Source organism: Phycodurus eques, chromosome 21 (genome assembly GCF_024500275.1).
Source record: "Phycodurus eques isolate BA_2022a chromosome 21, UOR_Pequ_1.1, whole genome shotgun sequence".
Taxonomy (NCBI): Eukaryota; Metazoa; Chordata; class Actinopteri; order Syngnathiformes; family Syngnathidae; genus Phycodurus; species Phycodurus eques.
Window position 1 is genome coordinate 14,573,134 of NC_084545.1, and position 22,259 is coordinate 14,595,392.

Below are 22,259 nucleotides of genomic sequence, written 5' to 3' on the forward strand. Positions count from 1 at the left end.
CTCCTGGTGCATCCATTTATGCACTACAGGAAAGAAAACAAAAGAGAAAAATCAATAAATAATAAAAAGCTGCCATTTGTGTGCAGAGCTAGCAAACACATCCGCCGCGGGGGGCCCTGTGATGTTCGGCTTTTGTCTTTTGTTATTGTATTGTACACCCCCACGTTGCAAAAAGCAACAAATATTGCCACTGTGATTATGTGTGATAGTGCTTGTGACTATAAAGCTGTATTATGAAAGGCGCGTAGAGGAAGCACTGTACTTCGGCCATGATTATGATAATTACCCCCAAGAAGAGGGCAATTTGTGCTAATGGCAAAAGAAATAGCACGTTATTAAAATGACTTGGCTGTGTACTGTCCATTGAGGCATTCATTGTTAGAAACCTTTGGAAAGTATTCAGCCTCTTTTAGACTTTAATGCTGCTGGTTTGACTGGCTCTTAATTAAAAACTACCAGGAGAGCGATCAAGTGAAAGCTGATCATGCGTAGCATTTTGGCCCATTATAATACAGAAGTGGTGCTCATACTTACACACTATTTAGGAAGCAATGTTTTAGCTCAGTTGTGCTGCCGACTGTGGGAGGTATCTGGGAAGGTATCTGAGGATGAGCAGATTTATTATTATAAATGCACATGTGATCAAAAAGACTTCCTCATGCCTTTCGGCGCTTCTTCATCTTTTATCCACATTCATGTGTTTTCCCTGTAGTTTCGGTTCTTTTTTTTTTCTCTCACACACATACAGAGTTATTGCATCCTTGCTGTTTCCCTTCTTAGGTTCATCTCATCAATGCACTCTGAGTGGGTTTTGGTCAAGTGGAAGAAACCAAGTGATTTGGCAGCTCTTGCCCTATTGACCAATTTTACCCTCCGTTCTCCTGCACTGTGTTGTGTTCCTACCTGTGGCGTGTCAGCCCTGCCATTAATTGCAACACGTGCCTATCACATCAGCCACGCTTGACGATTCTTCACAGTCGATAATGAAATATAAGCTCTCAAAGTTGAGCTGAGTTGTAAAACGCATAAAATAATTTAGCATTACCCATGTTCACAGAAAAGGAAAAGTGTTGTCAAGAACATCAAAAAGGGAGTTGTGTACATAACACAAATGCAATTTATGACTGTCATCCTTTTTCAATTTCATAAGCAGGAGGCATCTTTTATATGTCATGCACATGCATACACAACTTAAACTGTGCATTAAAACCATCCGACTGATTGCTGTAATGCGGCATTTTAGATTGCATGCCATTAGCAAAGCTATCACAATCCAGCTCCACACAGTAGATGGCTGACTGAAATGAGAAACTGCTGTTGTCTGTGAAGAGACAGTTTGACTATTTCCGCCTATCCTGACAGTGAACCTATTCTTTATGACTATCTCGGTCATTTTTACATTCTTTGTACTACGTGCAATGATGATGTAATAATAATAATAATAATAATAATAATAACATAGAAAGTAGTTTTTTTTTTATTAGTATGATTGTTATTGTTCCTGTTATTACTTATTATTGGGGTTTTACTGTATCCCAGAATTTCTGTCAGGATTAATATAGTATCTACCTCAACTAGTTTAAAATGTAAATGAATGTAGTATATCCATCCCTTTTCTGTACCGCTTGTCTTGATTGGTCAGCAGCCAATCGAGAGCACCTCTGAAAAAACAACCATTTACACTGAACTTCGCATCTATGGAAAATTAAAACACTTCAATGTTGAAGTTAGGGCTCCACAATTAATCAAATTTTAATCATGACCACGATTTTGGCTGCCACGATTAAACGAGCCTGATTGTCAGCGATGTTTTACATTTAAAATGCGGACACTGTTGCATATGAAAAGTGTAAAATTAGTAGCAGTGCCCGCAACCCAGCCTAAAATGGCATTGATGTCCAATGTAGTAATATATGAAGCTTTTGTTTCGAAGTTGGCCCTCTCAACACGTTGGCGGAGAGGCGGCGTGTCACGGTACGACACTATTAACAATCCTTGTAGCGCCTGCCTTGACTTCACCTTTTCGGCTTGCCTGACCGCAATGAAAACGTGCAGTTTTGGCGTTTGCGACCGTGCACAAATGATTTGACGAATTGTCAAGCAGAACAACGGAGACGTACCCGTCCTTTAATATTCACTACACAATAATGGGGGTTTTCAAATGAAAAATTATTGCCTTCTATGCATAACCTGTATTTGCAATTCGTGATTGCACTTTGTAATAGCATATTTATTCAGTTAGCCCTTTTAAAAGTAGAATTTTTGGGGGGTATATTTATTTTTTATGAGTATCTATCATTTAATCTTATTTAATGGTTCCTTTTCCACTGAAAACTGTTGCATATTGTTTGTTGAAAGTAATGCAATAAAAAAAATGAGATTTTTGCCGAACATGAGGAATAATCGTGATTATTATTTTGGCAACAATCGTGCAGCACTAGTTGAAGTGTTTGGAATGTTGGAGGAACCCAGCGTATCCGGAGAAAAAACACGCCAACACAGGGAGAGCAAGCAAACTCTAGACAACAAATTGTTTGTATTCCTGTTGTGTGTTTAAGTGAGTGTGGCCATTGTCATGTTATGTCGTCCCGGAGACGATTGCATCTCGGGAAAATCGGGAACGTTAGCTCACGGCACATCACCAAACCAAAAATACTGAAAAAAATCGATGATCTCGTCTCAATCTACACTCACAAATTTACTTGGTCAGTGTGAAATCTTGACCTGTTTTATTGAACACAGAACTAAACACTACTCACATGAATGGCAACAGGTGGATACTTGGGCTGCAACGAATACCCGAATGTTTTGAGTACTTCAAATACAAAAAAATGCTCAAGGAATTTTCTCTGCCTCTGGGATCCGCTTATTTAACCTATTCACTGCCATCCCTCCTAGTTTGATTGAGTTTGATACTGTGTTTGTAATTACAGTATGTGTGTACGCCTTTCAGAGTGCGGGCGGGTGTGAGTAGTGTGACGTAAGCGTCAGGAAAAGTCAGTCTGGGAAGACGCCGTTGGTATGCGTTTAATAAAGCGACTGAAAGTGCATTGGCGACTCCCTCCTTGACCCCATCTGAGGGCATTACAATACTATTGGTATATGCAGTACCTGCCTGTTAATGGCAGGAAAGAGTTAATTGTCATGCTGAGACACATCTCACAGTGCTTAACAAGCACCCTGAATACGTTACGTCACATTATAGTCCTGATACATTGTAGTGTCCTTAAATCATGTCTGCCAGTGGCTACATTTGGAGTTGAAGAACTGTCGGTGAAAAAATATATTTTGTGAGTGGTAAAATTTGTGAAAAAATGTATTAAGGTAATAGGTGTTTTCATTTTCATCTTCATTTTAGTTGACTTACTCTGGTCTCAGTGAATAAATGTACAGCCACTAACCTACTGTATTATTATGTCACATCCTAAAATACTAGTTGCTCAAGTGAAGTTGCACAACAGGCTCCTAATACCTTTTTTAATTTACACTTGAACACTGTTTCCACTCTGTATAGTAGCTCGCTACTCTACCACAATACAAACCAATACAAGCTACAGAAGGAGACAAACCTTTGATTTTCTATAACACAATACATACAGTGTTGTACTCTTCGCTAGGCATTGCTTATCAACTTACGTCCTAACCAGCTTACGACTGATTGGTCTGAAGAATCTTAGTTGTAAATAAACAACTACAGAATAATTTCCAGAATAGCAACAGTTCAATCCTATCTTGTGTGCCCGCTATAAAAAATCAGAATCAGAATCTTCTTTATTTGTCAATTTGTATGTCATGTCAAAAACGCACAAAGGATTTGTCTCTGGTAGTTGGAGCCTCTCTAGTATGACAATAGAGAGCAAATACTTTTGAGACATAAAAACAAAAATTCTGATATGATAATCTAATCTATATATGTATATATCTATATAATATAATAATCATAATCTTCTCCAATCGTCTCCACACCTTGACTACATCTCGTTAGTTTCTCAATAGTCGTTTTCATGTGTGTTATCTTTCAAATTTAAAAACAAAACTGAACTAGGGCGCAGGTGGAGACAGGCTTCAGCAAAGAGACGTGGAATGTGGGATGAATTTTCAGAGACTGTGGAAGCTTCAATTGGACGGAAGTGGGTTTGAAGATCTTGGTAATGGGGAAGGGACCAATGAAACGCGGAGTGAGTTTCCGGGACTCTGTCTGAAGCGGGAGGTCGTGAGAAGAAAGCCAGACAGATTGGCCCACCTTGCATTCGGGCGTCGGGGAGCGAGACGGTCTGCGAGCTGTTCATTGCGTGCGCCGGACCGTGTCAACGCCGCTCGGATGTCTTTCCACACTGCCTGGATTCTCCGGAGATGATCCTTGACGGCGGGGACTGACACTGCCTGCTCCTGTTCTTTGAATAATTGGGGTTGGCAACCATAACAAGCCATGAATGGGGACATACCGGGAGCGGAACTGGTGAGGGGGTTGTGGGCGTACTCAATCCATGGGAGGAATGAGCTCCAGGAGGAGGAGTTGCGTGCGACAACACAGCAAAGGGGAGATTCAAGGGATTGGTTTGCCCGCTCTGTCTGGCCGTTGGTCTGCGGATGATATCCTGATGACAAGCTGGCTGCTGCGCCCACCCGCTTTGCAGAATTCCTTCCATATCAGGGATGAGAACTGAGGACCTCTGTCAGAGACAATGTCGATGGGAATACCGTGGAGTCTAAAGACATGCTGAACAAGGAGGTTAGCCGTATCGAAGGCGCATGGCAGTTTGGGGAGGGGTACGTAATGGACGGATTTGGAAAAGTGATCGACAACAGTGAGAATGATAGTTACCTTCAGAAGGAGGTAGGCCAGTAACAAAGTCCAGACCGATACGGGACCAAGGGTGACTAGGGATAAGCAATGGACGTAGCAGCCCAGCTGGGGGCAGGTGGGAAGACTTCCCTCGGGCACAGATGGAGCAGGCTTCGACGAACTCCCGGGGGTCTTGAACAAGGCTGGGCCACCAGAAATGCTGCTGGATGAACTGAATGGTTCGGGTGATGCCAAGATGACAGGTGAGTTTGGAGTTGTGAACCCACTGAAGAACGTGAGAGCGTGTGGAATCGGGTACGAGCAGGCGGTTTGGAGGCCCGGTCTTGAGATTCGAGTGAGTCTTTTGGGCCTTCTGAACCACCTGTTCGATCTACCAAGTGGCTGCTCCAGCGAAGTACGAGGAAGGAAGGATGGGTTCTGGTTCGTCAGGGCGGGATGAGGGTGAGTAAAGTTGAGACAGGGCATCTGGTTTGCTGTTTTTGGAGCCAGGACGGAAGGAGAGACTGAAATTAAACCTGCTCAAGAAGAACCCAGCGAGCTTGTCGAGGGTTAAGGCGTTTGGCGGTAAGAGAGATTCTTGTGGTCTGTCCAAATAATGAATGGTAGTTCAGTCCATCGTGGGCTTGTATTGTTTGAGCCAGGGAATTCCAAGGACTCATGGGGTATCAGGTGAAGTGATAACAAAAAGTGAGATGTTCTCACAGTGATTACCCGAAATGAGCAAGGTGAATGGCACTGTTTGGTGGGTAACAGGGGAGATGATCCGGCCATCCAGGGCTGTGACCCTCTTCGGGGACGGAAGTGGTTGGAGAGGGATTTGGAGCTGGTGAGTTATTGCTTCATGAATGAAGTTGTCATCGCCACCGGAATTTATAAGGGCAGTAATGGGGGTGTTCTGAGCAGAAACTATAATGCAAGCGGGAACGGTCATGCGAGAGGGAGAGCTTGAGGGAATGGAGGTTTGGCTCACCACGTCGCTCTCGGGTCGCGGTGAGCCTGGTCTTTTGATCGGAGGGGGCATGAGGAAATAAAGTGACCGGATTGACCGCAGTAGATACACAGCCGCTGGATGACTCGACGCTGACGCTCCTGTGGGTCTGGATGCATTTTACCAATTTGCATGGGCTCTGTGGTAGCTACGGGGAGTGACGGAAGTGCGAGAGACGTTGCGGGAGGCGGGTGAGAAGCCGACGGCGTGGTGCTCTGAATGGGAGGATTCTTACATACACGTACCCTCCTCTCTCTTCCTCTCTCTCGCAGTCGGTTATCAAGCCGAATGGAAAGGGCGATGAGATCCTCGAGAGAGGAAGGCTCGTCCCGGACCGCTAGCTCATCCTTGAGTTGGTCGGAGAGGCCATTTGAAAAAATCTCCCCAAGCGCCGTGTCGTCCCACCCGCATTCACCTGCCAATATCCGGAACTCACTGGAATATTCTGCTGCTGATTTAGCGCCCTGCGTGAGCATGAGGATGCGACGGATGGCTTCTTTGTCCTGAACTGGGTGATCAAATACTTTGCAGAGTTCGGCGGAAAAAGAATCGACTGAATGAAGTACCGGAGAGGAGTTTTGCCATAATGAAGTCGACCATTTTGCTGCTTTGCTGCGGAGGAGGTTAGTGACATATGCTACTTTGGAACATACGGTGGGATAATACAGAGATTGAATACAAGTGAGCAATTAAGAATAAACTGGCTACATACACCTAGGTCCCCGGAGTAGGGCTCGGGCAGAGGGGCATTAGGTTCTTTGTACGGGAAGCGGAGTGGCTTGGAGGCTGCGGGCTCGGGAGGAGTACTTACAGGGGGTTGAACGGATTGCCTCTGTTGGGAAAGGAGGGAGACATGTTGCGAAAGGGAGCGTTTCGGTGATTTCTTTCAGGTTTTTGTCCTGTCCTCCAATGTGGGCGCCTTGGAGGGTTAGTGCGTTCTTCAGAGCCTCCGGAGTTGCTGGGTCCATTGTGGCCTAAGTATTCTGTCACGTGTGGAAAGTAGCTGGACCCAAGAGCAGGCGGAGGCAGATGTAAAATGATGAGGAGTTTATTGAGGAAAGGTTATGGAGGTGGTCCTGAATGTGTTGGCAGGCGGCGGCGTGGACAGGTGGCAGGCAGTGGACAGAACAGGCTGCTGGCTCGGTGGCAGGAATGACGTGGGTCAGTAACATAGGGCAGCACTGGGAACGAGGAGACACAAGAGTTAACAAGGGAAGCGAGGAACCGTACAGCTTACTTGACAAAAGGTGGGCCGTGGTACCACTAGGAGAGGCTCCAATACTGAGCCGAGGTTTCCGGGGACAGGCAGGTTTCTATACGGCAGTGGTGGTGAGGCTGATTGAAGACAGGTGCTGAAAACAGAGAGGGGAGGAGAAGGAGAGAGGACACAAAGCGCCCTCTCGGCTCCAATAATGGAACTGCAGGGCAGTATGTGACATGAAGAGATATAAAGGGTTATGTATGCAACTGGGATTTGATGTAACAAAGTACTAGGGGTGTTCTGGAAAGTAATCACCTAAGCGTAAGAAAAGCAAACATGGATTTAATCTCTGGTGCAAGGCAGCTTGATCATTATGATAGTAATGCTTTGTGCATCATCTTGTTGACTGCACATTTTTCACGGTAAAGGGAATAATGGAGTGGACCTGTGCAATCTCATTGCTCGGCACAAGTCTAGATATGAGCCTTTTAACGCTCACTGAGATACATTTAAAAACCGCTGAGGCGTTGCATGATGAAATAGCACACCGTTAAACTCTCAGTATGTCCGACAGGAAGTGGCCTGGTTCTGTTCAGGATGCAGAACATGACAAACCACCTGGCCTGGCTCCTTGCTGGTGTCATACTCATTATGGGCCCCTCGTCAACAATCCGGTGGCGCTCATACTAATGTCTCATCATCATGGAGCTGCCAACATATAAACAAACTATTATTTAATGAGCCATGACATCACATCTGTGCGTGTGCATCCGTGTGTGTACATGGCAGTATGGCCTGCGCAATTACCAAAGATGGACCCCTCTCTAACTTGTGTTTCTTACATTTCCAGCAAGTGTTTCAAAGGGATAAACTAACTTTAAAATGAAGATGACGTTGAGAAATGATCGCCACATTGCTGACCAAGAAATGGAAACATGGAGCCCATATTATAGTTGGCCCATTAAACATGTATTAAAAATGTCACATTTGAATAGCAAGTGGGTACAAGATTGATGCCTCTCATACTGGGCATGACGCTCGGCTGCCATACGATTACGGCTTTCAAAGGCAATGACTAATGTTTTGGGTGGGAAAGTTCTGGTGCTTGATTGTCTGTGTGTGGTGTAGTCAGGTCTGTAATGCATACAAGAGCGAGTGTGCGCACATGCTTTGGCATTAATGGAGCCCATTGCCGCGAATACTTTAATATGAGCATTTACAATCATCAGTTCGACAGAGAGGAATTCGTCCAATGTAGTTATATTAAAATAGGTTGAGCAATTAATATTAATAGATGGGAATGAAAATAGATTGTAGGAAATAATGCAAAGCATTGAGTGCATATAATAATGCCATACACATGCAGTGTGACGCGTGACTCGTGAATGACCCTTAATGAAGCAGTGACATAAAAAAAAATTCATGAAAAGGAAATACAGTATATTCACTCAAATAGCAAGGGCTCATTGCTGCCGTGTTCACTAATAACAAGGAAGGAAATTACATTTTGGGAATTTGGTGAAGTAAAAACACCTATGTTGTTCTTAAAAATTGCTTTTTTCCTAATTTTCTTAGCTAATAATTTTGTTTTTAGTTTTTTATTTTAAACAAATACCTTGAAGCATCATTTAGTAATACATTGGACTCTTGCAACAACAACAAAACAACCAATAATATTACTTGAAAGCTAACTATGTTTTGATTACATGTGTCATGGAAAAGGGTGGCGTGCCCTCTCCAGGTCGGGGATGAGATCCTGCCCCAAGTGGAGGAGTTCAAGTATGTTGGGCTCTTGTTCACGAGTGAGGGAAGAATGGAACGGGAGATCGTCAGGTGCAGTGATGCGGATTTTGTATCGCTCCGTTGCGGTAAAGAAGGAGCTAAGCCGAAGGGCCAAGCTTTCAATTTACCGGTCGGTCTACGTTCCTACCCTCACCTATGGTCATGAGCTGTGGGTCGTGACCGAAAGAACAAGATCCCGGATACGAGCGGCCGAAATGAGTTTCCTCTGCAGGGTAGCCGGGCTCTCCCTTAGAAATAGGGTGAGAAGCTCGGTCATCCGGGAGGATCTCAGAGTAGAGCCGCTGCTCCTCCACATCGAGAGGAGCGAGATGAGGTGGCTGGGGCATCTGATTCGGATGCCTCCCGGACGCCTCCCTCGTGAGGTGTTCCGGCCACGGCCCAACGAGAGGAGACCCCGGGGACGACCCAGGACACGCTGGATAGACTACGTCTTTCGGTCGGCCTGGGAACGCTTCGGGATCCCCCCGGAAGACCTGGATGAAGTGGCTGGGGAGAGGGAAGTCTGAACTTCCCTGCTAAAGCTACTGCCCCCGCGACCTGACCTCAGATAAGCAGTAGAAAATGGATGGATGGATGGATGGTAGGATGGAGGGTGTCTGCAAAAAAGAAGGGTTCTTTCTGGGTAAAGATAATGTTTTAATGTTTCCGTAACATTCCACGCCTTCATTTAAAAACATTGAAGTGAGTGATACTCGTGTTTTTGCAATACACTGAAATTCTTATTGTTGCGCAACTTATAGCCACGAATGTTTGATCAGAAGGGAAAATGACGACAAAAGAATAACAACAAAAACTGATTGAGAGACAGTTCTCAAGTAAGAGTAACCAATTACAATAAAATAAATGAATATTACGATGAAATGCTCTGCTGGGCATGAATTTTAATGTGTTTGTGTATTTGGACATCTCCATGCTAATGACTGAATGGGTCAAATCAGCCAGTCATCCGTACCATCTGCTGGTCCTAGAACCTAGCCAAGCAGGTCAATCGTAGATGATGCTATTTTATTTGATGTTAGTCCTCACTCTGTCATGGTGGTACTATTCATTATTACAATATGAAACTCTGTCAGTGGAAGCTCAAAACAAATAGATGACACTGAAGGCCAGTGCCAAATGTTGAGATGATATAGATTTCAAAAAACAAACAAAAGTAAAAGCTGCCTCTCTTCACCATGAAGGTTACAATACTTTGGCTGTGCAGAAATGCTCCAGGCGAAGAGCACAAGAAGCAACATAAATGACAATTTCTGTATCTACCTTGAGAGCCAACGAGACAGATAAAATAATAACTTGTCAAGGAAAGCATTTATAACTCAATTTGAATGTCCCTGAAAAGCACTGTGGTTTCTTGTGTACTGATATTTAAGATTAAAAAAAAATGTTCATGCAGAAGCACAAGAGTTTAGATTAGAAACTTCACCAAATAACTTTTTGGGGGGTTATTTTTTATTTTTTGGCCTTTAACTTCTTTTGTCTGTAAGCCTTGGTGGTTCCATCAAGACCCGCATACAGTAAAAAAACAAAGAATACAGAAGCCATATTGATATTCAGTACTTTTAGTTGAATAAACATACTAAAACAATGTGGTGTTGCAAGAAATGTGAAGAAATGATGTAAATCAGACATATTATGCATTTTTTTTAAATCACATTTAAACAGTTGGGATATCTCTTAATACAGTTTGACATTATTTAATCAAAATGCACAAAAGATAAAGAATTATAGCAAATTTACCATCGTTCTGTCTCATGTACAGAAAATGAGTCAATGTCCTATCCTATTGCTAGGCCAGTGGTGAGTACGTTACCATGACTACCAGGTATTGAATAATAACAGAGTTTGATGAAAGTACTCATGAAGATGTTGTTGTTGTTTTTTTTTTTTTTTTACTTCATCACCAAGCCCCTGAGTTGAACTTGCCAATTACGGTAGCGTGCCCATCTGGACTTGCGGCGTCTATCACACACATCGCCATACACAAATACCCCGCTCCCCCACATTGATCATATTAGTTTACACCAATCTGCGCTAACAGTGCAGCTCTGCTCGCTTTTTGCATTTGGCATGATAGGGCACTCATGTAATCCTTGAAAACTGGCTTTGAATTTGACTGGAAATGGTAGGTCTTTGTTCCCAAATCATGGGCGGACAAGCGCAGTGTAAAGTGGAATGATGTAAATGTGCTTTTTTGTAATGTTGCAATGTAATTATGTCGTCCTACTGTCCCCCTACAATCCAGCACAACACTTTGCTCACAGTCATATTTTCGAAACTAGGCATCTCACAAAAGATGTGTTTGGTTGTTAAATGCCCCACTTGATGGGTGAGCAGGCACTCCAGAGAGCCAAACATGTATACAAGCATTTATATAAGTATTTTGTATTATAATAGCTCCCCTAAATAGAAAAGCAGTCTATACCACAGCTTCCTGTCGTGGGTGACAAGGCAAATGACTCCGATTTTTAGGATTTCGAGGTGGCCAGTAGCCCTGGCTCAGATTCTCCCATGCTGTGGATAAGAAAGGCGCAAAGAGCAGCAGCAACGGCTCATTTCCACATTGAGTACCAAAGCAAGGGCAAACTGTTCCAAGCTGAAAAACATCTGATCAAGGGTGTGCGTGATGTTTTGTAAGTCGGACTACACACATTCTCATGCGGTGATTTCAATTTTCACTTTGCATCCACTCTCCTTTGCGTTGTCAGTGCAGCATCGCGTGGAATGCAGGACTAATAATAATATGAATAATAATAATAATAATACCAACAATAATGCATTTTTTTAGGACTTTTCATTTCGCAAAATGTCGTAGTGTATGCACACACAGTAAAAAAAACAAATGTACAGTGGCAGTCATTTCCAATAAAATCAATCAGTTTTGGAGCAATCTGTCAATAACTAATTGTCCTGGGAACGCCTGCCAGCTTCAGCCAGTCGTGCCCATCAAAGTCCATCGCGGCCACACGATACCACCACCGTACAAACAGATTTAACTTCACATGGGAAGGGGGGAAAAAATAAAACATTCCGTGTCACGTCATCTTCCCAAACTCTTGTTCAAAGGTGAGCGATGAAATCACAACAGCATTGACACTGACAAAATCTGCGTAGAGGCGGAAATGAATGTGCACGAACTTACCTCATGCGGCCGCCTTCGTTCAACAATGAAGCAATACAGCGATCAATTTTAACAAAAGTGGCCCACTCGGATGTAACTAACCTCGCTACTTTCACTGGTTATTGTTCTGTTGCTGACGACGTCAGCAGGCTCGCACAGGTTTGGACCTAAATGTCAAAATCGGGCTGCAAATCAAATATGTCATTGGAAAACGAGCATCATATTACTACTCAGTCTATTTTGGGGGATTTTTGTTCTGCAGACATCGTTTTTAAGTCCAGAACTGTGGAATAAGTGGCAATGCTTACTGCATTGCAGAGGTCAATTACGTATCAGACATTCACGAAAGACATTCATGTGCATGAAGGTTTGATCACCATTATAATGTGGTTGTCTCTCTTTGTGGGAAAGCATTCGGATTTATCTGGGCTCCACTACTTATTTCTGTAATTCTCCAAAATTCACTTTCTGCCTCACTCCAATTCCCTGCACCTCATACCTTATATCCTTTGAGCTCTGCCTCCGTAACCTCCCACGTTTTTTTTTCTCCCCCCCTTCTTGTTGTCTCTCTCCCTCCCCCTGAAGCGTGACTCAGCCTGAGGCTGTACGTCTTTATCCTCGCGTCCTTCCTGCTTCTATATGTCGCTGTCAGCCCTTTCTCCCTCGATTCCTGCTCTTGGCTTTTGACGTTTCAGGCAGCGCATACAAATCTATATCACACTACCGTTCACTTTTTCACCTTGTTTATGTGTGCTTGTGGTTTGATACAGTCAATGCAGACTAGAGAAGCATTCAATAGTTCTATATATTGACTTTGTTCCACGAAGAAAAGTGTACGAGCGCTGTTTTTCAGATGGCCTCGTGTCTTGTCTTGTTTTGTTTTTTCCAAATAAAGAATAAAATCTGGTCATTATCCTAGCTTTGAGTTTCTCACTCAGAAAACCTGAACATTGGTCTTGCGAAGATTGTGCATCACATTGAACACAATTATTGGTTTTTTTCTGGTCTGAACTAACCCCATCCAGTAATAATACGAATATTCTTGTAAAAAAAAAAAAAAAAAAAAAAAAAGGTAAGCAGTACTATATTCCATTTTGAAAAATACAGTACAAATCATCAAAACCGCATTAATTAGTGGGCGTGCGGGTTTATACTGTCCACGTGTGTGTACATGGCCGCTATCTGCCCTTGCCCCCGGTGACAGGCTGTAAGGCAATCAGGATAACGCGGGTCTAAGCTATGTCATGCGGGAACACTTATCGCAAAGATTCAGGAGACGCAAACACACACATAACACACTTACATAGACGCACAGAGCTGATGTCCATGAGCAGACAGGCACACACACACTGACAAAATCACTACTTGCTATGCTTTTGCAAACTTGTTTTTTGCCCAAATGAACATGCTTGAGCTTCACATTCTGTCTGAAGATAAGTAAAAGTTGATTCACATTCCAATACTACAAAAGGATACTCGGGCGACAATGAATAGAACAAATCATTAAACTACAAGAATAAAGTTGTTAAAAGACATGAAAGAATGTTTTTAATAACATACCAGCCTTAGGATTAGGACAGATGAGAATCATATCAAGTTATCCTTTATTGCAAGTTTGACAAACAAAGAAATACACGAGAAACACTAACATTAGTGTGAATAGTTTATTTTGATTGAGTAAACATCCTCTGTTTCTGCTTGTTAAAATTCCTGTAATTTAACGTTTATTCTTTTCAGTGTTGCCCAATACTACTTTATACAATACTCACTTAGTCACAAAGTTAACATTACGAGCATTGCCACTTCAGCTAAATATGGTTTGATTGTGGCGCCAGAACAATGCCGGGGATCCTCTGGTGACCACAGAGTTCCATATCTGCAGCGACGACACAACCCGAATTTGTGCTAACGCAGAAATAAAGTCACGACCGGCCGTAAACGCTGTACAGTATAAATTCGTCCATTCGTCCATTATCTACACCGCTTCTCCTCACCAGGGTCGCGGGTCTGCTGAAGCCTATCCCAGCTAACTGCGGGCAGGAGGCGGGGTACACCCTGAACCGGTTGCCAGCCAATTGCAGGGCACATATAAACAAACGAGCATTCGCACTCACATTCATACCTACGGACAATTTAGGGTCTTCAATTAACCTACCGTGCACGTTTTTTGGGATGTGGGAGGAAACCGGAGTGCCCGGAGAAAAGCCACGCAGGCACGGGGAGAACACGCAAAGTCCGCACAGGCGGGGCCGGGGATTGAACCCCGGTCCTCAGAACTGCGAGGCAGATGTGCTAACCAGTTCCTCCGTTTCTTTTCTTCTCCCTTTCATGTCACTTTGTATACTTTTAAAATGTCTTCTCCCCCGATGAACATTCTCTGAGCAATCATCGTCGCACAGAGCCATGACGAGGCGGCAGGGAGGCAGCAGCGGTGGCGTCACTTCGTCAACCACAGTCTGAGAATTCATTAGCAGCTGTTTAGCATGAAGCTACTTTGTCTTCATTAGCAGCCGCTTCTTCGGCTTCAATCAAAAGTCATTAGAAAAGTTGTTATCCGCTTTTAAGTCCTATCACCTCCGCGGTTTCCCATTTGGATTGAAGAGAAATTGTCTGATTGTGCCGGTGTATTTAAACGATAGGCCGATCGCAGAAAATGACAGGCTATATTGAAGTTATTTATCATGAAATAGATGTGCTAATTGTGGGTTCAAAATCAATTCCTCTGTGTTTTTACAGATAACTACTGGAATGCCGCTTCATTCACCACCCCATCGTCCTACCTTCACTTTGCCACCTTCCAGGGGGAGACGAGCGCCGACATCTCGTTCTACTTCAAGACCAGCGCACCATATGGGGTCTTCCTGGAAAACCTGGGCAATACAGATTTCATACGTTTAGAGCTGAAGTGTGAGTTTTCAATTCTTCACGCCAATCGGTTTCCCCCTGTGGTGTATAACTCTATGAGATGGCAGCAAAGAGCCATTATTAATCTGATCTGAAACTATAATCGCATTCATTATGTACATTTTGGGACTCTTGTTCATGCGACTCATGGTTAAACATCTCCCATCTCTTCCATTCACTCTCTCGCTCTCTTACACACCTAGACCTCGGATCTGCCAAATTGACTGGAAACGTCACACATGAACATGATTGTGACATCATGACAAAATTGGTTTTCCACAGAACTAAGACCACAAGCCAGTCATGACTCATTTTGGGCAATGAGCACAGTGTGCACTGTCTCACAAACAAACTCGGTTCAATGTTCAGTTCATGTCCACAAACAAAAATATAATCATTGACAAACGCGTTATTTCTCTAATCATACATGTTGCTCAGCGTGAGTTCTGGCATTCCTCACCCTGAACTGTCAGTTGTTCTATTCTGGTTTATAGTCAGTTGTTGCCACTCGAAGCAATTCCTCCAACGTGTGTCTCTTCCGATTGGAACACCGTCGTAAACGTCGCGTCATTTATCACGCTGGAGGTCCGTTGTCTATTTAGCATAGTAGGATTGTTTTTCTACGTTTATTTAAGAATGAAAGGATAAGCGGTACAGAAAATGAATGGATGGATTTTACAAGGATTTTACATCAATATGCAACGCTTTATTTGTATCAATCTCTGGAAGTGTCAACATTTTCAAATGACCATATGTACAACATTCCTAGGAAATGACAATGTCCCATCACTGGTGAGCTATTTTTAGAACAGTCGCGCGGGCTACTCCGGTGGTCCTTGGAGGCAACCTAGTGCCCGCGGCTACCATGTTGGTGACCCCTGCCTCGTGCAAGTTTAAAAGCGACCTTTAAAAAGCTTTGCCAGTTTGAGAAGCGAAAAAAAAAGACTCCCGTGCCCCTAAATGTTTTAGAGACAACACCAGCAGATGTTTGAAGGAATTGAAAGCATTATTGATGGCTACTAAATGATGGGACATCTGTGCAAATTCCCCTTTCGGAATCTCTTTACATGTCATGAAGCAGGTTGCCGTGATCCTGTTTCCCCAGGCCAAATCACTATCCATGCGGCGCCAGTGGATTTTACTCTGATTAAGAGTGTTAAAATTGCAATTAAAATCGCAATCTTCAGTTTAATCAGGGTGCCCCGTTACTGAGAATGTGCCCTGGCGCAAATGTGCATGCAGATAGATGACCATTGGGATTCGAAGTGGATTTGAACATTTGGTGTCAAAGGAGGCTTGCCGACCGTGCCCGACTGCTGTGCCAAGTCTGCCAAGCGGATGAGTCCATTTTGGAGCAAAAAAGAAAGACATTTTATTTTTGCAGATAGACGAGCGTTTAGAATTGAGGAGAGGGGGGGGGGGGGGGGGGGGTCAACTCTGCATTCATCCACCACACCAAGCTGGATGTCAAAGTTTTGAGAAGTTTTCCAAGGGGTGTGATGTTTGTCTACAGCAAAAGCACATTCCCAAAGTCTTGCCTGTGCGACGTTTGACTGTGTATGTGTGTTGCCGGGGTGTCAAAAAGCCCCACTTCCCTCCATCCCACCACAACGTTGATTTCTTTTCTCCCCTGCCGAGCTATCATCTTGGATCTTTCCCCAAGTACACAGAGTTTGGTCACGCGATCACAAAAATGGCTCGTGTGCACGCGCTCACTCGCTCACTTACTCACATATTAACACACTCAATCTCTGCCCGCTTGCATGGCGCAAAAACTGCTTTTTCAATCCAATCCAGTCTGGGCATTAAATGACGAAATGAGCATTAGACCCCAATAAATGACCGTGACAGTGCAGGAGCTCAAATTTCTCATGCGCGCACACACGACCTTGTGCAAAATACACATTACTGTGACCTCTGTCGACACAAAGCTGTCAGGTGGATGCTATTTCTCTTTGAATCTCACTAGAAAGAAGAAGGTACGGACATAATTGAGAGGCTGCACTGAAGACTGACTGTGAGAGCTGGGCTGCTAACAGGATTTGAGTCAGTCTAGAAGGCTCTTAAAATGCAGTAATACTTTACCTGCAGGCGCCTTCATGGCTATGTGTGCGCCACTTGAGACTCGAGGACACTTCTTGCCCCCAAGGTTAAAAACATTCCCTGTCATTTTCAGATACTCTACTGTATTGGGATTTGGGACTTATAAAATTGGATGAATGTCCATGTTGGGTGAAGACCTGACAAGCCCCGAGGCGTGTGGAATTCAAGGGGCCGCCATTTTTTGGGCTTTCTGGGCAGTATCTCATGACGAATAAGCAGCAGGAACTAATAAGAACATTAGGGCTTTCTGAAGAGTCACAGGCGACGTGTAACGGGGCAAATGAGAAATGCACTTCCACATAAGTGAATATGAATAAAAAGCTGAGCAAAATAAGTAGCAAAAAAAAAGCAAAAGCAAAATGTGCAAAAGTTATGTAGGTTGAATATATATGGATACAGTAATATTACAAATGCAAGCGTGCAAATTAGAATATAGATGTATGATATTTTAGATATATAAAAAATAACAGCCAAACTGATCCAAAATCAAAAGAAGCAAAAAGTATATACCTACACAGCCCTGTAGTAGCCTATGAGCTTTTCTGTTTGTTGTCTAACTATGATAATAATGTAATGAACTGTTTGTTGTCCATTAAAAATATGTCATCCCCAAAAAACAAACACCGGTATGTTTAACCACTAGTTTATTGCAATATTTAACATTACTTGGGCAGGAATTAGTGAATCAAATTGTCTGAATCCGCAGGGATTCCAGTGAGTCCGCCAAACATTGTTGGCTATGAAATAGAACCAAAAAAATGTTTTGTTTTGTTTTGTTTTATTGAGTGTCATATCATTTTCATTGCGATAAAAATTGTTCGCAAGCTTCCCTGGCCGTGTTCACTCGAGTCATGAGTCAGTATTCCTTTGGCCATGCCATTTACTACATTAGCATCTGTTTGGGGAAGAAATGTGCGTGTTTGACTTTTAAATCTTATCTATCAGAAAGTTTGGATTGAACTCCACATTGGACCACCTAAGGGGCATTTGACTGTACATTTGGGCGCATGTATGAGAAGTGATCGCTGAAGTGATCCCATTTTATCCCCTCCACAATTAGGTCACGTTGATTACACAATAACCTCTTAAGTGATATCCAAAGATTTATTGGGGGGGGGGGGATTAAAATCCATTCAATTTTGGTGTACATCGATTCATAGTAGATTATGAATTGCATTTTCCTTGATTTCTCGCTAAGTTTAATGGTCAAGACAAATTGCAGGCATATGCAAGAGGTGGGTATCCTTGACGCTGTGCAATTTGGTGCTGATCCAAACTAGGATTGTTCCGTCTTGGCAGATATCTGTGCTTCACCGAGTGCCAGCCTAATTTGATTGTTTTTGCCGCGTGGCTCTTTTTACCGCTGTATCCACAGATAAAACGAGAAAGCACAATGACGAGATGAAGATCGGGTGGCCTTTCTCAAGGCCAACAGACAAATATGATTGATATGTGCAATTAAATCAACGTCCGTCTGTCTTTGCTATGCAAATCTCACCATGCTGCACGCAAATAATGAAATAATACAAGTTAACATGCAGTTTGAACATTGAAATAAGTGCTGTTCGTCACTGCCCTGCAGACCTGCACTGTTCGACGGGGATCATGAATTCAGAGTACTAAAGGCTGTCACATTGCTTGAACACTCGGCCGTTTGTCTATGAGGCGTCACTTTTGGAGATTGATTTTATAGGTTACTGTTCTCCGCCTAAGCATGTGATATCATTTGTCTTGCAAATCCTCTCAACAGGAGATTGGGTAAGTGAATGTAACGTGAGCTGTAAAGGAAGAAACAAAGGGGAACGGAAGGATGGGTCGACTGTAAAAATGAGACAGTTCTTTCCACTATCGATGATACACAATTCGCCTCCCTAATATCTGAAGCAAATGAAGCCATAATGAAGCAGGAACATATAGTGCTGCCAAGTGGTCATTTCTGCATTAGCGCCCGTATGGCACCACGCTCAAAGAATGCCTTTTTTCCCCTTGTACTTCAATTCGGAGATCGCACAGACATCTCTGACATTGCGAAAAATGTATTCAATTGTATTTTTATGAGACAACTGCAAATGGGCTTTGCAGCTGTAAAAGTGATTGTGTCCTCATTGTTGTTTTGTTCCATTTATAGATAAAACACGAGTGGGTGCCTTGGAAGCTCAAATGAGAAGAGTTGTCATTCATTTAAGCACAGAAATGAGTGATTTAAGCTTTTAAATGTTTGGCCTCTTCTCTTAATTGTATCTATCCTCGCACAACACCCCTGGGGGGCCCAACACAGACACACACACACACTTTGATTGATTCCACAATACCTGGAGAGAAGTCAAAACATTAACTTTAACTTTCCAGGATCAAAATCATCTGGAAAGGACAAGTGGTTCAATACTAAAAAAAAAAAAAAAAAAAAAAAACACAAATACTCACAGGATTTCTGTGATGATCTTCGAATGTAAAACAGCACCTCCTGTTGACATTTTAACCAACTTTTCAGTTCACGGTAACGGCAGCCCACTCCATTGGCTTCAATCACCCCGTTACACACATGCACACAAATCCAGTCATTATGAAAATTAATCATGCAGGCAAACAAGGTCATCGTGCTCCATTAAATTTTGCTGTCTTCCTTTGCTCCTAATTTACACCCGCTGTCGTTTGTCTTCATGCGTTTGTCTGCTTCGTCTTCCGCTCCGGGGCAATAACAAATAGAAATAGAGAGCCACCGTTTCTCCAACCTCAATGTATGTCATGCCAAAGCCAACAGTTGTGGGTGCCTGTCGACCTTGCCTGCGAGATTAGGGCTCGTCCACATCTGTCACGTATCACTCGGCCGAAATCTATACGAGTCAAACGAACCGCTTTGAAATAAATGAGCCATTAGATTAGAAATTGAGTGCACGTTTACCTGTACAGATGATTGCCGCAGAAGGGGATGTCTGGGGGCTTTAGAAAGTATGACTTTTATTGTTCATTGACTACTGTAAGCGAGAAATTAATTTTAAAAATTGGAATTGGAATAGTAAATGTAATTCCTTTTGGCCAGTGGTTCTCTACTCCTCTGTCACCCTGGGGACGCGCACATGTATTGTTTAGAAATAGCCTCTTAGAAGATATGTATATTTTTAATCATAACGACACTTTGCTTACATGTTCCAATGGCAATTCAGATGTAGAAAAGTGAATAAATTGAACTCAAAGATCGGCATTTCTCAGTACTGATCTTTTCTTTTTCAGACAAAGTTTTTAATGTTTATACCATTATTTGTTTTGCCATTAAAACATTCAGTGGAAGGAATTTAGTGTTAAAAAAAGTAAGCATAATTTTCAATTTGGAACAGACTTTTTGATGGAAATTTTCTAAATTTTCAAACAAAAAACAGAATTTAGTATCAAATATTCAAAATTCAGCTTATTTTTTGAAACTGAATTGGAACCATAATTTTGAATTCCAGAACGAAAATTTTAAATAAAAAACAGACAAAAAAGAAATCTGTGTCAAAAATGTAGATTTAAAAAAATAATAAATGTCAAAATTCAAAAACAAACTGCATCATTTTTGGAATTGAATTTTGGAGGATACAAAAATGTAAGTTTCGAAAAAGTCTGCATTTGTTTTCACTGATTTTCTAACTGGACTTTTTTTTTTCCCAAACATTTTTGAAAAGATTTTAATTCAGTAGCACACATTTTGCACGAATTTCTTCAACTTAATTTTTGACACTGAATTTAATGATGGTTTAAAAAAAAAAAAAAAAAAAAAGTCAGTGTTAGATAATTGGAGGTAAGAAATTCTCATGAATTAAAATTCAAACTCTGATGGGGAAGCTATAATTCCATAAAAACAGTGCAACATCAATCGTTTGCCCTCTTTCTAGGAAATTAATAAAATGTAAAAGTGCAACAGTAACAGTTTATAAGTCTAAATGATGATGCTAAAAAAAACAATGGCATTTGTTATTGCTGTGGTTACATCAATCGATTAAATTTCACAGGAAGTTAGGGTTGTACCATGCTAGTTTTCTAGTTCACAAGACACTGTTTTAAATAAATTTGACGTACTACCAAGAGCACATCGCTAGCCATGATGTCCAAGATGCACTATATATTTGTTTTATATATAAATCACAGGGCCTCTTATTCTTAGCAGAAAAAGAAATCTGACTGAATAATCGCAACACGTACATTTGGAAACTCACCAAATTGCTTGAGGATACAAAGGACATGAGCGGAAAACCCAAACACAAGCCAACAGTCAGTTTTATGAAATCAATTCACAAATAGTTACCTGAGCCCGACAAATAGCTAATGCGCGCACGCATAACAATATCGACAGGAACAAATACAAGGGCAACGTTTAGCTTGATTTTCTTCAACTTCAGTACTCTAGTTAAAAACATCACTGCAATGAATTCTGGGTTCCCATAATGCTTTTTGCCGACTACATTGTCAGGAAATCGTCAGGTCGCACCATGTCTGCATGGGCTGTTTTTCATGTCACTTCAGCAGAGCCTTTAATTGGCATCTGCTTGTGTATAGTGTGAATTGTAACCTCAAGGGGAAAATGTAAAATAGCTGCCCCGCTCTAAAGTATCACATATTGGCATTGAATTGCATATGTGAAACTTCGAAATTCATATAACAATATCGCTGGTGTCGGACCAAAACCTGCTTTGCCCGAATTCGGTCAATTTGATTTAATTCCAAGTGTTGAATACGGCTTGCTCTTGTTATTTTAGCAATGCAATTTTAAATGGATGAGCAAACGCCGTTTTTTGCTTTCCCGACAAATGATGGTTTTGTAGGTACAAGGTTTCTGCCAAACACCGGCAATGTAAGTAATTGGTCGCTACTTTGCGGATTTCATTTATTCCGGGGTCGTGGGGGAATACATTCATTGTGGGGGAATGTAACCCCCACAATGAATGAGGGTATCCTGTACATGTCATTTTTTTACTAGCAGTTCAGGAGCCATCCAAAATGGGTCCATGATATGGACGCAGTAAGATTTTTTTCTTTCCCTGACACACAGCTCCCCAAGTTGTCTCCTTCTCTTTCGATGTGGGAAACGGCCCCGTGGAGTTAACGGTACATTCGGCCGCGCCTCTCAACGATGACCAGTGGCACCGCGTGACGGCCGAGCGGAACGTCAAGGAGGCGGTTCTCCGGCTGGACCAGACCTACCACGTGTCTCGGCCAGCGCCGGCGCAGGGGCACACGCGGTTAGAACTGTTCAGCCAGCTCTACGTGGGTGAGTCCAACAACCGCAAGCAATATGTTCACTTAATAACTGCTTTATAAAGGAAGGACAATGACAAATGAACTATTGGTTCTTCAACTA

At 42.5% G+C, this 22,259-nt stretch overlaps 1 protein-coding gene across 1 annotated transcript in view; it reads left to right on the forward strand.

The window, feature by feature from the left end:
* cntnap2a (contactin associated protein 2a) overlaps positions 1 to 22,259 on the forward strand; it is a 285,876-nt gene that overhangs the window by 231,966 nt on the left and 31,651 nt on the right. Inside the window, exons 18-19 of the mRNA XM_061666622.1 lie at positions 14,654 to 14,824; positions 21,951 to 22,169. Coding sequence (XP_061522606.1) covers positions 14,654 to 14,824; positions 21,951 to 22,169 — 390 coding nt within the window. The remainder of the gene's footprint in view (positions 1 to 14,653; positions 14,825 to 21,950; positions 22,170 to 22,259) is intronic.